The 18889-nt window shown below is 36.0% G+C and overlaps 2 protein-coding genes across 2 annotated transcripts; both read left to right on the top strand.

Annotated features, from left to right (window-relative positions):
• Window positions 1-3727: 3727 nt before the first annotated feature.
• On the top strand, window positions 3728-13561 carry LOC140014743 (probable alpha-mannosidase At5g13980). The gene is made up of 27 exons (XM_072065922.1): window positions 3728-4449; window positions 4580-4663; window positions 4776-4864; window positions 5074-5248; window positions 5501-5620; window positions 5716-5799; window positions 5882-5953; window positions 6338-6451; window positions 6619-6719; window positions 6821-6914; window positions 7015-7182; window positions 7280-7354; window positions 8113-8178; window positions 8287-8343; window positions 9194-9413; window positions 9529-9668; window positions 9938-10018; window positions 10212-10271; window positions 10376-10447; window positions 10800-10847; window positions 10955-11074; window positions 11242-11307; window positions 12489-12601; window positions 12754-12838; window positions 13144-13230; window positions 13310-13405; window positions 13511-13561. Exons 1-25 carry the CDS (start codon window positions 4252-4254, stop codon window positions 13156-13158), a joined length of 2517 nt encoding a protein of 838 aa, XP_071922023.1. The 5' UTR covers window positions 3728-4251; the 3' UTR covers window positions 13159-13230; window positions 13310-13405; window positions 13511-13561.
• A 1450-nt stretch (window positions 13562-15011) lies between these two features.
• LOC140014807 (uncharacterized) lies at window positions 15012-18238 on the top strand. Its single transcript, XM_072066292.1, has 2 exons — window positions 15012-17672; window positions 18153-18238. The coding sequence occupies exon 1, from the start codon at window positions 15067-15069 to the stop codon at window positions 17563-17565; it is 2499 nt and encodes an 832-aa protein (XP_071922393.1). The 5' UTR covers window positions 15012-15066; the 3' UTR covers window positions 17566-17672; window positions 18153-18238.
• Window positions 18239-18889: the final 651 nt, after the last annotated feature.

Raw genomic sequence — 18889 nt, 5'->3', positions numbered from 1 at the left:
TGATAATGTTTAGGATTAAATGTCTTCTCTATTTTCAATTTTCGAGTAAAAGGAAATGAATATGAGTGAAAAACTTATAATTTTTTTAACCTCCTGTATATATCTATTTAATTTCACCTAAACAGTATATTCAGACAAAATCAAATAGAGATATATTATATGCTATTCGTATTATTTAGGTGAAATCAAATATATATATATATATATATGAGTTAAAAAAAAGTTATTTCTACACATGATCAATAAGGGATGAAAAAATTTATTTTGTAAAATATAAAGATGAAAAAATTCGTTTTGTGAAATATGAGGGACGAAATAATTCATTTTGTGAAATGTGAGGGACAAAAAGGTTATTTTATGAAATATGAGGGATTATGGATCGAATTATGTAAATTTTGATTTGACAATTTTACCTTTAAAAACTGATAACGTGCAAGGCACGCGGTGGATTCCGACAAAAAACTAATCGGAAACCTAGATAGGAACCAAATTTGATAAATGTGAATTTGTAAGGGACGTAAAAGTATACTTTTAAAAGTGAGAGACGAAAAAAGTCATTCTACAAAATGTGAGGGACGTTTTGAACGATTTTTCCAAAAAATTATTCATACACATGATTAATGAGGGATAAAAAAATTCATTTTGTAAAATGTGAGGGATGAAAAAATGCATTTTGTAAAATGTGAGAAACTATTGATCGAATTATGTAAAATTTGATTTGAAAATTTTACCCTTCAACAATGATCATGTGTAAGTCATGTGATGAATTCCGATCAGAAACTAATCGGAAACCTAAATAGGGACTAAATTTGACCAATATAAATTTATAAGGGATGTAAAATTACACTTCTAAAAGTGAGGGATGAAAAAAGTTATTTTATCAAATGCGAGAGATATTTTGAACGATCTTTCCTCTAATGAATGACTAGAATTGCTAGGATATAATTTTGATTTTTTTTTTCACTCTAACAAATGCTCCTATATGTGCAAAAAAAAAAGATAGAGCAATAAATACAACAACTAATACAAAGTAAGAAAACAACCCATACGTAAGGATAATAATAGTAATCTAAATTAAGCTACAACTCTCGATAAGAGAATTAAATTTAGAACTTTCTAATTTACTTACCAACTTAAAATTATGGATTTTTTGTGATCAGTGGACACTATAAGTTAAGTATTGGGTGGTGATTAAATGTCAAGTGTTAATCTTTTTTTAAAGAGTGGAATTAACCTTGATAAGCCTAAATACAAAAGAAGCAACAATGCAAATAAGTTTCAGATAATAAGCATATCATCTAGATTAGGGTTGCCAACAAATTAAACCCCTTATGAGTTGATTTAGTCAAAACTCAACTTGAGTTTGGTTAATATCAAACTCGAATCGAGTTCAAGTTGACCAAATTGAGCTGTCAAACTCCAACCAACTATAGAAAAATTATAGAAAAAACTATAGAAAAACTATAGTTTGAAAAAAAAAAAAAAAAAACTATAGAAAAATTTAACTTATTAACTTGCGAGCTAACTTGTACATATATATATATATATATATATACGTACATATATATAACTCGAGTAGACTCGAACTCGAACTCAATTTGAGATCGAGTTTGAACTTGAGTATTACATTAAAAAATCGTCGAGTTTGAACTTGATGAAATTGAGCTGAGCCCAACTCAATTAAGCCGAAAGCTCGATTTAACTCATCTGTAGTCCTAATCTAGATAAACTGACTACTTACTGGTTGAAGAGGTTTCAGTCTAATGGTTAAAATTAAAATCCTAAAAAATAAATGTCTTGGATTCTAATCATCTGCTCCCTCCTTACTTTTTAAATCTCATCTCTCATCTACTGGAAAAAAATTTGTTTAAAAAAAAATTGACGACTCACTGAACCCGTTAAAAGCGTCCAATGTCAATATATGCATGTTTATGATTTTACAGAAAAGTGTAATCAAATTGTTCTGAGTGCTACAAAACAACAACGAGAAGAAAACCCTCCAGCCATTATACCACAAATCTCCACTATTCATTATGAATTCGATTACACAAGTCAATTCTGATTTTGGACAGGTCGCAGAGGGTAAAACAGGATGGGAAAACTGTATTCAAGCAACTCCATAGTGGCTTGCCCTTGATATTCACTAGACAATTGTTGCCATAAAGCACGGCCCATATGTATTATACATAATAGTTATCAATGCGAGAGCCCATTGAGCTTGAGAAAGTACCCGAGAGCATTTCCCCAGGGGACCAGCAAACCAACAGAATTTGTGATGCAAAGTTCATCTTTTGCTTGCCATTTTGTTAGGCTTTTTTCCAGAAAAAATATTAGACACTTTAATGAGGCATTTAAATAATAGGTTTATCTGAACGCAAAACAAAGTCCAAAGGAATAAGAATATGGTGTGACTCCTTTTTTTTTTTCTTTTTTGCTTTTTCTTTCGGTGTAATTAGTTCCCTATTCATTTTATTTCTTTGGCTGAAAATATTTCAGAAATATAAATATCGGATTTATAGGGACATTTGTTACCAAGTATTGTTGAAGGAAACAGAAACTAACAAACACCCGTGTTGAAGGAAAATATCAAATGATTGTCCATTGGAAAATTAGTGTGAGGAAAATAGGAACTCGTTACAGGCAACAATATAAAGTGCTAGATACACAATATTTTATGTTCTTGAACACCCTAAAATGCTAGGTATTATATTCAATGCAGCATATCAGGTGATCGTGCCAGGATTTTAATGGTAAATGGGAGTTTTCGGTCTTTATCCACCGTAAATAATGGAGCAGTACTAGTGATATTTTTATGAATAACATTTTGTAAAATTGCTTGGTGAATTAAATTAATTGTCTAAATTCAAGAAATATGAATAAGGAAAGTATCATGAAGTAATGTGGTGAGCTGCGATCGATGTTTCGGTTTTGATATATACTAAATTTTTGGTATAGTGTGGAGTATATTTTTCACATTTTATAAGAAAAACAATACAAAAAAGCGGAAGGAATTAAAAAAAAAAAAACAAGAAAGACAAGTCCTCCATGCCAGTTCGTTTGGACAGCTGATTATTTTCTCAAATATATTTGCTTACATTATCATTACAATTTTCAATACACCTTTTTATCTTTCCAATTATCTTTTTATCTCATATACATCACATCACAAAAAGTGCTACAGTAAAATATCTCAAATAACTTACAATCCAAACAAGCTGTTGCCAACCCCTTCAGTCCTTGATATAACCAAATATGGGTATTACATAAAGCCAATTGATTGTAAATATAAAAAAAAAAATTCCTCTAACATAAAACAATTCAAAACTGTACACATTGGCTTGTAGTCACATCGTATCCGAAGCCTTATCTTTTATTCTTCTTGGAAAATTCAAGCAAGGCATTATTGTCACTTTCAAGCCCTGAATTAAAGTCATGTGAGCTGTGACCACTTCTGCGATTATTTTTCTACTGGATGACTAGGATCCGATAGCACTTCTCCAACCACTGGCCTTGAGTCTTGACTGACCCTTAAGCCTTAAGGGTCTGAAATCTGAATTGTAGGTACAAAAGAAATGGACACTTAAACTTGAGAATGGTCGTTGAGTAAGTCCAGTATGTTGCTGGAAAAAAGCTTTTTGAGCAACTACAAAAATTAGAGCCAAAAAACGATCAAATAACTGGGAAGGAGGCTAAGTAAGTACGCAATTATGTATCCTTATTCCTTTTTGAAGAAAAATGTATCCTTACTCCTATGAATAAAAACAGTAATACGACACCTGCTCACCAGTTTACCTGCTGGGCGAAAACATACCCGGGAAAGTAGCTGTATGAGGATAAGCTAAAAACAAGCAGAATCTCCGGCCACTCGCTCCAGCAGTCAAGTCAACACAGCTACCTCCGCTGTACCTCTTTCCACTCGCACTCCGCACCATTTCTGCTTTTACTAGTATTTCTCGTTTTACTTACTCAAAAGTCTAAGCAAGACTCATCCCCGCCAGCCCCGCATGATAAAACCATTAATCATCGAACCCATTTGTGTAACCGAAAAGAAAGGCCTCCTGAAACTGACAAAGTTTCCGGCTATAACTGTTACTGCTTTCAGCTGAATTCCATTACAAGTTGCACAAATGTCTGCATTCAGTGGTTTATTTGAGTGTAGTGATTCTGTCTTGTCTGTGTCCGTAGGCCCTTTTTAAGTGAGGATCGCGTGTACGATCATTGGCCTCATAGGTGACTGAACACAAGCCAAGGATGGCTAACAAGTTGATGCTGCTGATTTTTGTTGTGGGTTTTGCTTTGTGCGTGGAATCAAAGTATATGGTCTACAATACCAGTGCCAAAATTGTGCCTGACAAGCTTAATGTTCATTTAGTTCCTCATTCTCATGATGATGTTGGATGGCTCAAAACTGTTGATCAGTACTATGTTGGTTCCAATAATTCAATACAGGTTCCCCTCTTTGCATTTTTTAACTTGATTTATTGTAATTCAGTACTCTGCTGCTGCTGCTGCTGCTTCTTCTCTTCTCTCTCTCTCTCTCTCTCTTATTGGTGACCACAATGTATGACTTATTATGCAGGGTGCTTGCGTGCAAAATGTGCTGGATTCTCTCATTCCGGCATTACTGGCGGATGAGAATCGAAAATTCATTTATGTTGAACAGGTTTAGTATTTGATATTGGCAATTCGTATGGAAAGTTTTGTGCTTTATACTTTGTGGTTATTTAGAGGGATCTCATACAAGGAAAATTGATGAAGTGGGGTTGATTGGACAGGCCTTCTTCCAGAGATGGTGGAGGGATCAGAGTCCTGCAATGCAGAAGATAGTCAGGCAACTAGTCGATGGCGGCCAACTAGAGTTCATGTATGGAGTTAATAGATCCAGACAGTACATTCTGAGCATTCTAAGAGTCAAGATATAGATAAGAAAGGAAATTGACTACCGACTAATGGTGTCAAATTTCTGTTTCGTTGAGTTCAGTAATGTTGTTGTTTAGGAAACTGTAACAAACATGTGATTTTTATTGGGATTATGGTTCTAAAGGATATATATTATCTTGTCCTTTGATGTAGAAATGGGGGCTGGTGTATGCATGATGAGGCAGCAACTCATTACATTGACATGATAGATCAGACAACATTAGGTCACAGATACATCAAGGAGCAGTTCAATGTGACTCCAAGGATTGGTTGGCAGATTGATCCATTTGGACATTCTGCAGTTCAGGCCTACCTTTTGGGGGCAGAGGTATTATTTTCTAATGGATTGCTGAATATGTGTAATAGTTGGTGTATAAATTATATTCAATGGTTGATTATTTGCCAAAAAAAATGTGGATTCTTTGTCGACCATTTTGTCTTCAAAGCTCAATGTGTATGATTGAGGTGAAAATTTGAAGAGAAATGGCCGGTCTTTGTATAGCTACATGTCCCAATTTGGGACAACTGATACAAAGCATATGTTGCAAATGGACTGACTCATGCTTTTTTGTTGGCTTAGCTTGGATTTGACTCTTTTTTCTTTGGACGCATTGACTATCAAGACAGAGCAAAACGGAAAGCTGAGAAGGCTCTTGAAGTTGTCTGGCAGGGTTCTAAGAGTTTGGGTTCTTCAGCACAGGTTAGTTGCAGTACTTTTTTAGTTCTCAAGCATTTTTATGACTGCCTATTTTATTGCTAGGGATTTAAATGGCAGTCTCTCTCTTTCTCTCACAGATATTTGCTGGTGCATTCCCAGAGAATTATGAACCCCCAAGTGGTTTTTACTTTGAAGTAAATGATGATTCTGATATCGTGCAGGTATCTATAGAGAAATAAGATAACTGGTTATTCAATATATGGTGAGTACAAGCAGATGATAATTTTCTTAAATAAACTGCAGGATGATATGAATTTGTTTGATTACAATGTTCAAGATCGTGTGAATGATTTTGTTGCTGCTGCTTTTTCACAGGCAAGTCATATTTTAGTTTTAGCTTTTATGCTACGAACTCCACTTGTTCTGAACTTTTGATGCTCATTGTGAACAATTTCATCTTTGTTGTCTTCCTACGACTCCAGATATAATTTGCTGTTGTAAAAATTTACTTGCATATTCAGTTGGGTATTTTTTTCTGATATAAAGAAGAAGAACTGCATGTAAATTTTGACTTGACATGATAAGTCAGCTATATATCCTGACTAAGGGAAAGGAAAATCTGTTTAGAGATACGATGGTAACAGTTGATTTGTCATTTTCTCAAAGGCATTTGCTACAATAGCTCATAATTTGTTGCTTAATTGTTTAGGTGATGTTTTATCAGAAAGAAGGAATTTTAATTCTTTGTTTCTTTGACAGGCTAATATTACTCGAACAAATCATGTCATGTGGACCATGGGAACAGATTTCAAGTATCAGTATGCTCGGACATGGTTTCGGAACATGGACAAGCTCATTCATTATGTCAATGAAGTCAGTCTCACTTTTAGTAAATCGGATTGGTCTATAACTCAAAGTCCTTGTGCTGAATGTCTGCTTTCTTTATAAATTGCACCAGCAAATCATCTATTAGTCGTTTCTCATTTTCATGATTTTTCAGATTGTTCAATGCGTTGATCTTTGAATGCACTTGTATGTAGGATGGCCGCGTCAATGCATTATATTCAACACCATCAATTTATACTGAGGCAAAATATGCTTCTAAAGAGTCCTGGCCTCTTAAAACTGATGATTATTTCCCGTGAGTCCAAGATTTGGGAGTTTACCTTTTTATTGCTGGCTAACAACTCTCTTGGTTTGCTGCCTGTCATTAATCTGGGAATTAATGCTGCTGCTCATCAGATATGCAGACCGCATTAATGCTTATTGGACTGGATATTTTACCAGCAGACCTGCAATTAAACGCTATGTTAGAATCTTGAGTGGGTACTATTTGGTAGGTCATCTGCTGTTTTATCTTAATTGATAGCTATGGAGCTGCTGCGTATGCAGTATTTCAGTTCTTTGTTCCTAATTAGACTCCTACACATTATCAGGCAGCTAGGCAACTCGAATTTTTCAAAGGAAGAAATGAAGCTGGACCAAGCACTGACTCATTGGGTGATGCATTAGGGATTGCTCAACATCATGATGCTGTCACTGGAACAGAACAGCAACATGTGGCAAATGACTATGCCAAACGTCTATCAATAGGTTACAAGGAGGTAAATTATACTCCAGATGATTGAAACTTTGATGTTTCTTTGATGGTTTGGGTGAACTCATTTTCCAGATGATTGGTACTAACTTAAGAACTATCAGGCTGAAGATGTGATTTCTACTTCACTCGCTTATATAGCACAATCATCATCAGAGTCTGGACTTAAATTACAACAGGTATCTATTGGAAGAGCTCTATCAATATTTGCTGATTATTAACTTTATTTCTTCCCAAGATATGATTTTCATCAGCACCTTGTCCATTAAAACTAAGCTGCGAATGCTTTTTGCTCTAATTCTAACATATAAGAATCTACCTAGTTTTTGACCTTTGTTCAAAAAAATCAATGCAGATACTAATCTAAATAGTGGCCTTTGGTTTTTGTCTGGTACGGGAATGCCTATCTGTTCCATAGACTTCTGTTTTTTGGACAGATATAAGATGTATCTCAACAATTGTATTGAATTGTTTAGCTTCTGCCTTTGGAATTTATTTATTTGGTTTTTTTACAAGGTTACATTTTTTTTCTTGAAAGATCACTTAAAAAAAAAATGTCTAACTGAAATCAATATTTTCTGATTGCTTTACAATACGCATGGTGTTTATGGAAGGATCTTCATTTTTGAAGTTTGAAGTTCATTAATCCTTATTACTAAACCAGGCAATGATTTCTTTTTTCCTTTCCTCTCTCCTACAAGTAATACTTGTTTCCTTTTTGTTTCGGAGGTTGGTTAGACATTGTTGTTGTTTGTTCATCATGTGCGCTTTCTATTTGTGGTGATGACTTCATGCAAGAATGTCTATTTACCATGGACTATCTCTGTTAGATCAAATCTAAGATAAACTATACCTTCTCCCTTTTTATTCTTGAGTATCAAGCTGACTGGTTTTGTATTAATTTGATTGTAACATGTCATTTTCCTTCTTTTACCAGTGCCCACTTCTGAACATAAGTTATTGTCCTCCATCTGAAGTTAATTTATCTCCTGGGAAAAAATTAGTAAGTGAATCTTTCTAGAATGCTTTCTATCTTTTTGTATGAGTTTCTCTATTTCCCTTATTAGTAACTGGCATGAGATAGGCCATCTAAGATACTGTCTATTTGTAGGTGGTCGTGATCTATAACTCCTTGGGGTGGAAAAGATCCGAGATTGTGAAAATTCCTGTGAGTATGCATTAGATATTTTATTTACCGTCCTTATCTAGCTTTTTGCCCCATTTATTACTGGTAACTATTTCTCTTAACTGGAAACAAATATCCTTTTAGTGTTATCATTCAACTGACATAACTTTTCCATTGAACAAGTTTGCTTCTATTGCATTTTGAATTTTGACTTCGATGAGCTTGAAGACAAGTATGCACAAAGTATAAGTAAATAAATCATTTTGAAAACTGGATATCTAAAAACATGTGGGTACATGAAGTCAAGGAAAAAGGTAAAGAAGCTAATCTATCTAACCTGCAGTGCGAGCTTTGGATTTGCAAGGAATATAGCCGTTTCTTTTTCATTATGCTAACTGAATTGTCGAGAAGATTGTAGTTTGCTTGTTACAGATCTTTGTCTCCTTGTGCTGACCCTTAATACATTTATTTGAATATCTCTTGTATAAGAAATACTCAGTGGCACATGAGACTATCCTGAAGCAATTCACAGAAGGTCAACTGAGGCATGAACAGCAAGTTTCTCTTACTTTATCCTGGACAGCGATTATCCTACGATATTTTTTCTTGTCATGTTATACGCTATTACAGTTGGTCCATGTTTTTAACATTGCTCTGCTAACTGTCTCTCTCATTGTATATTCAAGCAAGACTTCCTTTTCCAAAGAATCTGCAACTTTGCCTGGTATCTACATGCATTATTGTATATGGACATCTTTTCTGTTTCTTTTTGCTTTTAGTCCTACATGGTTGTCAGGTTAGCTGTGAGTAACTTCTGATGTTGCAAAACATTAGGCAACTAAGTTTTCTGCTGTTTTTGAATTCCCAATCTTTTGTCATAAACTCGCCACAGGTTGTCAGCGCGAATGTCATTGTTCAAGATTCCACTGGAAAAGAAATCGAATCACAGATCCTTCCTGTAGTTGATGCTGCAATGGCCCTACGGGAATTTTATGCAACTGCAAATGTTGGAAAATCCCCTGTAGGAGGCCCCCTATATTGGCTTGCTTTCAAAGTGGTGGTTCCTCCTCTAGGTTTTAGCACATACACTGTCACTAGTGGTAAAAGAGCAGGTTAACCATCTGATTGCGTCTCTTGAAAGTTTTTTGTGACTTGTTATTCAGCATATTAATCTCCAAATTTCTTCTTGTTCAATATTCCATTTTTTGTCACCTGTTGTAAGCGCAGCTACTACTTCAGTAAGGGAGAAGTTCTACAGATCTGATGGGAATCAAAATGATGCTATTGAAGTAGGGCCTGGGAATTTGAAGCTTGTATACTCTGGAAGTGACGGAAAACTGACTGGATATATTAATGGCAAAAACATGGTAAATATTTTTCTTTTATGTAATATATCCGCCCCTTATGCATACTACACTATGAAGGCACACCTAAATAGAGGGCAAGCTTTTTCTTTGCTAGCATCCCTCTATTTTCCCCTCTCTCCTTTCTACAAACCATCATAAATTTGTAAGAACAGCTGTATGCAAAGGATGTTGTGATTTTTACGACATTTTTTTCCTTTAATCATCTTCTTCAAACTTTAAAATTGAGTTAAATTAACATCAATTTTACTAACTGATTTCTTTCTAACAAGGTCAAGTCCTCTCTAGAGCAATCTTATAGTTATTATGTTGGAGATGATGGTACTAAGGATGTTGCACCTGTGGTGCCTCAGGTATTATACCTTTTAACTTGTGTAGTTTCCTTAACTTGTTATAGTTGTCTTAAACTTTAATGTTTCTTTCCACATGAAAACTAGTTTTATCTTAAAGATCTGTTATTCTTTTTCTCCCCTATTTCTGTTTATGTGTTGTCTTCAGCTCAAGATTATGCCAACAGTGCCTAACTTTTACTCTTGAATCTTGAAGGCTTCTGGAGCATATGTTTTCCGGCCTAACTCCACATTTCCCATCCAGTCTCAAGAAAAGGTACAAAAATCATGTCAAAAGTTTAACCAATATGATCCCTCATTGCCTCTAATAAAATAAAAATAAAGTTTTATTTTATTTTATTTATTTTTTTGATGTAACAGATACCAATTACAGTTCTTAGGGGACCGCTCTTTGATGAAGTTCATCAGAGTGTAACTTCGTGGATATATCAGGTTATTGTGCAACTAATTGATATTTAAGCCTCTTATTCATGTTCCCTTATGTCCACTTCCCCCCCCCCCCCCCCCCCCTTTCCTCCATCAGATTTCTTGTATCATATTAAGTCTATTCCAGTGGCAAGCTATAAATTACTCTGAATTGTGACATGCTATGAATTTTTCAAGAGCTCTAGAAGAATACCATGAGAAGCGTTATGAAAGATTGTCTTATTCATCAATTCTTGCGCTCACTGACACTCATCTCCCTGCTCCTTAGTACCGTCTCTATAGTGGACACACAATAAAGCACTATTGTTTTGCAGAGTTTTTATTTTGTCACTAGTGTATGCAACATGTCATTTGTCAGATTACACGAGTCTACAAGGAAAAGCAGCATGCTGAGGTTGAGTTCATTGTAAGTTGTCAATTTAGTGCATTCTTGGATAGAAATCTTTTGGGGTATTTCAGTAGATGAAGTTTCAATTTCAGCTGTGGCTCCTAATCAAGATTTATTTATTCCAGGTTGGCCCCATACCCATTAATGATGGACTTGGCAAAGAGGTAGTAACACAACTTACCACCACCATCAAGAACAATAAAACATTCTATACAGATTCTAATGGTCGAGATTTCCTTGAACGGGTTTGTAACATAATCCTTTTCTTGTGCATCAAGTTTTATTTCCCCCAAGTATGGCACTTTTCTGACGTTTAATTCGTTTTTTTTTTTTTGGGTAAAGCTTATTAGATGTTCAAAACTTTTGGATGTTAAAAGGTACATTTATATTGTTATATTAACTTTGTTTGCAGATTCGGGACTACAGATCTGACTGGAACCTTCAAGTGAACCAGCCTGTGGCAGGAAACTATTACCCAGTATGTTTGTGTTATACTTAATAAATGACTCTTAAACCTTGGGTTGCATGAGAAGTGTTTCACTATATCCAAAAATTCCTATCTTAAAACAAACTATTGAACCGCTCTTAACAGAAATATGGGGTCTGCTGTGGAAATAGAGCTAATATCTCACAGGAAAGTTTTTTATTCTTAATTTCAATCACCCTGCAGTTTCAAAGGTTTGACAAAAGCTGCTCTTAAATTTCGGAGTTGTTGGTAACATATGAGCTAATCAGTTGGTTAATGACGAATTACTAAAGCAAAATTTTCATCATGAGTAGCTCTTCTTAGTCACGTTTGTGTTGCTTTTGACATACCTAGCGGGTTGGAGAAACTTATGCACAAAGATGTTAATTTACAAGACCTGAACATTGCAGTTCCTTTTCTTCGGGGCTTAACTTATCTTCTTCATTTTACAGTTAAGTCACCTGATTTGTCCCTAATTATGAGAGTTTCTTGCTTTTTGATTCTGGGTCGCTAGGTATGCCCATTGCCCAGTATCCTAGTGTGACTTGAATGAATACCCGTGGAATTCTGTTAGCGATTGTTGTCTGGAATTGAACTTTAGCTACAGAAAATATTGATTGAGTATGTCTTTGATAAAAATAAAACAAATACTGCACGAGTATGTGGGTATCTTGGAGATTTTCTTTTACTTATTTCTATTCTATCATTTCGATTTTTCAGTACTAATTTTGTGTTTTACCCAACAGTCAAGCCAGTTACACGAAAACTTGGGATTGGAAATTTTGTACTTCTCAATTAAAGTAATTAAGAAGGATTAACTGAAAACCCAGAGTGGGAAGGGTGTAGGGAGAGGCGCGAGGGTTAAAAAAATAAAAATTGATCCATTTTAAGTGCAACCCGACTAGTATCCATATTTCCTATTTTCTGGTTTGGGACAGGGTGATAATCCATTTTAAGTGTGACTTTTAAGGATTGGTGACGAAAAGAGTGTCCACTTCAATGATTTTTTCCTACGCTAAGCAACTTTTTTCTTCTCTTACCTTAGATATGCCATGACCTTTTAACTTGTATATTTAGCTGCACCATTCATTGCAGTTTTCAGGTCAATTAGAGAGGGAAGGTTTAAGGTTATATATAGGATATTGGTTATGCACTAGTAAATGGATTCAAACAGTGGCTTTTTCATCTTTCAGATCAATCTTGGAATTTATATGAAAGATAAGGACACCGAGTTCTCAATCTTGGTTGATAGATCTGTTGGAGGATCTAGCATTTTTGATGGGCAATTGGAACTGATGCTTCACAGGTTTACTCCATGTTTTTGCATCCTCTTCCCCTGCTCTAAGTCTTGCCATTTCTTTTCCTTTTCTTTTCCTCCTGGTGTTCTGATTATGGGGTTAATTTAATAAAGTTAATGTTAGGGTGACTTGTGCACTTTTATTTATTTGTGGGTTACAGGAGACTGCTTGTTGATGATAGTAGAGGCGTTGCAGAGGCATTAAATGAAACAGTCTGTATTCCTAGTGCATGCAAAGGGCTAACCGTAAGATAGCAAACACTTTCAAATTCCTCGTTCTCTAGTTGTCTTATATAATTGTTTCTGCTTGCTATTGCTACTTTGACAAATGGAGCTAGTGTGGTTGTAATCAGAATTTGGCATCCAAAAAATCCTAGTTTATCTTAATTCTTCGCTTCTAGTATGTGTTTCTAATTTCCAGAATGCATGAGTTCTAAACCAACTGGTGATTTATGGTAAAGGCTTTATATAATGTAAAGAAGCGAAAATGAATTCTTCTCATTTCATAAGTTCACATAATTCTGTTAGTGCTAATAACACGTCTCTCTCAGGAGATATACTCCTGAGAGGGAGCTAAGTGGCGTCGATCATTTGGACAGGAGATATACTCTCCACTTCTTCTAGCCTTCAGCGAGCAGGTATGGGAAAGACCTCAAGCGATCTTATTGCCATTGTGTGAATATTACTATATTCTTACATGATTTTCATATAACACAGGACGGAGATGAGATGACCAATTTTAAAGTTCCAACCTTTACAGGAATTGATCCTTCCTATAGTTTACCTGATAATGTGGCATTGATAACTCTCCAGGTATGTTTTGGAATCTAACACGGTACCCTTCAAGCTCCTTCGAATTTTACCATCTTCTTGTCCAAATTAATGAGTTCATCATATTTTTGTCCGTGTGGTTTATAGGAGCTTGCAAATGGAGAAGTTTTAATTCGCTTGGCTCATTTATACGAGGTTCTTTTTTCTTTTACATTTATATAGATATTGTTTCATTTTTCTGTTGTGGCCATGTTATATCTTAAGCCACCGATCATACTACAGTGGTGGAAATTTAATGCCCCACACACTTACTTTGTCTGTACTAGGTTGGAGAAGACAAGGACCTATCAGTACCAGCAAGGGTGGAGTTGAAAAAGTTATTTCCCAATAAACAGGTTGAGCACGCTGCTTTGGATTCTCATCACTTATATATGAGTAAAACTTTGCATTGGTTAATCACTAATCGTTCCTCGTGAACTTCCTGCAGATTATTCAAATTACAGAAACAAGCTTATCTGCTAACCAGAAGAGGGAAGACATGGCAAAAGAAAAGACTAGTTTGGTCAGCAGAAGGTTCAACTCATAAATCCCAAAGGGTTTCAAGAGGGGGACCTGTTGATCCCATTAAGTTGGTGGTCGAGCTAGCTCCAATGGAAATCCGCACCTTCTTGATCAACTTCAGCAAAAAGTTGTCAACTCTGTGAACTGCAGAACTTTGGTAATGTCCCATTTTAACAACGCTGAATTGTTTTTCCTTCGCATTGATCTTTGAATTGGTTGGCATTTTTTTTAGGTACAAAAAAGCATGATGACCAGAGTGTATTCTAGTGTTTTGCTTCAGTAAAGACTGTTATGGGAATAAGCGGCAACCCAAGACTCTCTTTTGAAGTTTTGCTGGAATCAGTCAGCAATAATGAAGCGAAGAGGCAGGCAAATTGTGCTGCTGCTTTCTTTTTGGGTCTTTTGGCCTTCTTTTGTGAAGTTGTCATCAGAATAATAGCGCATTAGGAATAATTTAGGTCCCATGTTTAAGATGTACTATATGCAGAAATCGGCTGATATAGATTTGCACCATGTTTTAATTTATGAATTATTATGCGATAATTGTCTGAACCGTTTGGCTAATTATAATCAGTAAGGCAAAGTTTTCATCAACCTTGGAATAAAAAAATTTAGGTAAAAAGCAACATGGATCCGGAAAAAATATTTGACATTATTGTGTTTTTAAATGTAGAGAAAAAAAATTGTCCTTGGTTTAATGTGTACATGTAGTGATTGAAATGATGTATCCTCTAAAGGTTTCTTTAATATCATTTTTAACTCTTGCACCAAATTTTGTTCAATCTTAAAAAAAGGAAATGATTAAACTAAGCAGGGCATTAAAATGGTAACACTTTTTTTTTTTTTTTCTGATAAAATAGAAAATAGTAATACATATTGTTAATGGGTTTTGTTCAGGGGAAACCTCTCAATCACAAAATCCCAAGAACAAAAAAAAAAAAGGGTGAGATTTTTTTTAATTAAAAAAATCAAGCTCACTTAAAGATTAAAAAAAAAAGTTCACTTAAAGATTTTTTTTTTTAATAAAAAAGTCTTGATTGAAAATCTCAAAAACAAAAAGAGAACTCCAAAAAAATAAATAAACAAAAAGTTGAACTGGATTTTCAAGAAATCGATTTCACTTGAATCAAATACAAAAGAAAATGGTACAACGTTACGAGGAATGGCAAACCGTTGTCCGGAGGAAAATGGCAAAACGTCGGGTCCGTCTTCTTCTTCTTCCCACCAAATTCCGTTCTATCCGGCAATGCAAATTCCTCTGTTCCCTCCCTTCCGCCCGGCCTCTCCACAATGAAACTGCCGCCGTCGCGGCCCCTGCTGCGAATGAAGCTGCCCACGCAACCGACGAAAATCTCCAGCAACACCTTCGAAAGCTTCGAATATTACTGCAACAGAATCGCACCGAAACTGCGAAGAGACTCCTCAGCACTCTCATTCGCTCCAATTCAGCTTCTCAACTCTACACCCTCTATTCCCTATCCTCGCCTCCTCCTACAAAACCCATCTTTTCTAGCTTTCTTTTATCGTTTTATGCCGAGTTAAAGCTCCCCGACGAGGCCACTGAGGTCTATGATTTTATCAAAAGAGACGGCAACTTTCCTTCTCTTTACGCTTTTAACCTGTTTCTTGAATCATTGGTTAGTTCTAGGCAGTATAATAAGACCCTGGAAGTGTTTTTAGATGCTGTAAATTCCGGTATTCGAGTTGATAAGTTTAGCTGTGGTAAGGCCATACAATCGGCTGTGAAGTTGGGGGATTTGGAGGGAGCTGTGGAGCAAATGCGGCGCATGAGAAAATGTGGAATAAAGCCTAATGGGTTTGTTTATAATGTTGTGATCGGGGGTTTGAGTAAAGAAGGGAGAGTGGCGGATGCGCGGACACTGTTTGACGAAATGGTTGATAGAAGAGTGTTGCCGAATAGGGTGACTTACAATACTCTCATTGATGGATATTGTAAAGCAGGGGACTTGGAGGAGGCGTTTAATGTGAGGGAGAGGATGAAAAATGATAACGTGGAGGCTAATGTTGTCACATATAATACGTTGCTTGGTGGGCTTTGTAGGGCGGCAAGGATGGAGGAGGCAGGAAGAGTATTAGAGGAAATGAAGGTTCATGGGTTTGTTCCAGATGCATTCACGTATAGCATACTGTTTGATGGGCATTTGAGGTCTGGAAATGCAGATGCTTCATTGGCTTTGTATGAAGATGCTGATCGTAGAGGGGTGCAGTTGAATGAGTGTGCTTATGGCGTTTTGGTTAATGGATTGTGTAAGGAAGGGAAAATGGATAAGGCCGAGGAATTAATGAAGCATTTGATGGAAAATGGGGTTGTTCCCACGAAGGTAATGTTTAATGCTATGGTTGATGGGTACTGCAGAGAAGGCAACAAAGAAAAGGTGCTTTTAACAATTGGAGAAATGGAAAATTTTGGGTTGAGGCCTGATTGCATCACATTTAATACAGTGATCAACATGTTTTGCAGAGCATCCGAGATAGATAATGCAAATGAATGGATTAAGAAGATGACTGAGAAGGGAATTAGCCCCAATCTAGAGACATATAACACCCTGATTCAGGGCTATGGGCGAAATTGTCAGTTTGAGAGGTGTTTTCAGATTCTTGAGGAAATGAAAGACAATCAAATAAATCCCAACGTTGTTACTTGTGGTTCTTTAGTAAACTCCTTATGCAAGGATGGTAGGCATCTGGAAGCTGAAGTGATACTCAGGGATATGATATGTAGAGGGGTTCTGCCAAATGCTCAAATTTACAATGTACTCATAGATGAGCATTGTAGAAGAGGAAACATAAAAGATGCATTTAGTTTACTCGATGAAATGTTGAAAAGTGAACTCCCTCCAACTCTAGTGACATACAACACACTCATTAGCGGGCTCTGCAAAAGAGGGAGGGTTACAGAAGCTGAAGAGTTGGCTTTGAAAATCATAAGCATCGGTCTGCATCCTGATGTCATCACATATAATTCCTTAATATCAGGATATTCCAAGGCAGGGAACACCTGGAAGTGTTTTGAGTTATATGAAAAGATGAAAGCATCAGGTGTTAAACCTACCTTGAGCACATATCATCCTCTAATTGCACAATGTAAAGCAGAAAAACAGGGACAGATGCTACTGGAGAAAATTGTTCAAGAAATGTCTGACATAAACCTGATTCCTGATCGAGTCCTATACAATGAGCTTCTTCATTGTTATGTAAATCATGGAAAAGTCCAAAAAGCATTTTCTCTGCAGAGTGAAATGGTAGAAAGAGGGATTCCTCCTGATAGGATGACCTTCAATGTCTTGATATTGGGTAGTTTCAAGGAGTGCGAGGTTGAAAAGGCCAAGGATCTTTTTGATGGCATGAGGGCTGGAGGATTGATTCCTAATGCTGATACATATAACACACTCATTGCAGGACACTGCAAACTAAAGGATTTTGTTGGAGCATATATCTGGTACAGGGCAATGCTTGAATGTGGTCTTTACCCAACTAACACTGTTTGTATTGAGCTTCTCGCAGGCCTCAGAGAGGAAGGAAAATTGGAAGAGATCCGGATAATTTGCTCTGAGATGAGTGTTAAAGGATTGAATGAGTGGAGCATGAGTGAGGACTTTCCTGCTGCTACTGAAGTGTAATATAGGAATGCTCTGCGCCGCTCCATCTTTTTGAATCAAGTATTAGAGAAGGAACCAATTATGCAGATCGTCATGATTGTGATGCTCTCATCTACAAGTTCTCAAGGGTAATTAACTACATTTTTAGATTAGTTATCTGCTGTCAAATTTGTCCAATCGAGATCAGATTGCAGGAAGTTGGATAGGTTGAGTACCTGTCATGTTTCTTTACAATTAGTATGATACCTCCTGTTACTGTACCTGACTTTTATACAAATAAGTATTCACTCCATTGCTTGCAGACTGCATGGGCCCTTTTAGGGTTGACATGCCCCATTGGATGTTTCAATTGACATGCCCCATTGGATGTTTCAAGATATTTACATACTGCAGTTTAAAATGTTCTCCCAAATAAATTAGATGCAGTTATAGGATTGAGGTGAAAGATTATAGGTACATTATCATGAAAATAGCTGTTTAAAGACTGAGAATAGTCAATTAATTACTTCTTCAGATAAATTTAAAGTGTCACATCCTGGATGTTGTGTTTGCATTATTCTTTAAGAATTGTTGACTAATTTTGGTTTCCATCATTTTTAATTTTTCAGAGGATGCTGAACTCACTCCTTGGAGGCTGAGCTGGAGAATATACTGGACTAATCAATTTGTGGCAACATAGCAAATGGACACTGTACTTGGTTGGCTTTCTACTTAATATCCAGGTTATCTTGTGAGATTTTTGTTGACATATACACAGGTTTCCTTTACATATTAGACATGTTATAGTCCATTGAAAATGAACAGAGTGTCAGCAAATTGCTGACTAGCCATGGCTTTTTAGGTTGTCATTGATGATGCTTAAACCTGTGAATTTCTATGCAGTGGAGGACTATAGATGAGATTATGTAAAATATAATTTGACAAATTTACCCTTAAAAAATGATCATGTGCCTTGCACATGATGGATTCCGGCCAAAAAATGATCGAAAACCTAGTTAGGGACTAAATTTGTCCGATGTGAATATGTAAGGGATATAAAATTACACTTTTAAAAGTGAGGGACGAAAAAAGTTATTTTACAAAATGTAAGGGACGTTTTGGACGATTTTCCCTAAATAAAATGAAGAAACTAGTTGTGGATACTAAATTCATATAAATGATGGACGAAATTAGTAAGCTATGATAAATTTAACAATGACCCCTAGGCTTTAAGTCTGTTGTCCACGTACCCATAAACAATTTGAATTACACATTAGACTCCAGTACTTGTCATAATCCATTAAACAGTAGACAACGCAGAGGAGACTAGGATTTTTATGTCGAGACCAAACAGGCTTCATTTACG

This window comes from Coffea arabica, chromosome 9e, assembly GCF_036785885.1.
Source record: "Coffea arabica cultivar ET-39 chromosome 9e, Coffea Arabica ET-39 HiFi, whole genome shotgun sequence".
Classification (NCBI taxonomy): domain Eukaryota; kingdom Viridiplantae; phylum Streptophyta; class Magnoliopsida; order Gentianales; family Rubiaceae; genus Coffea; species Coffea arabica.
This window is presented reverse-complemented; position numbering and strand designations above follow the sequence as displayed.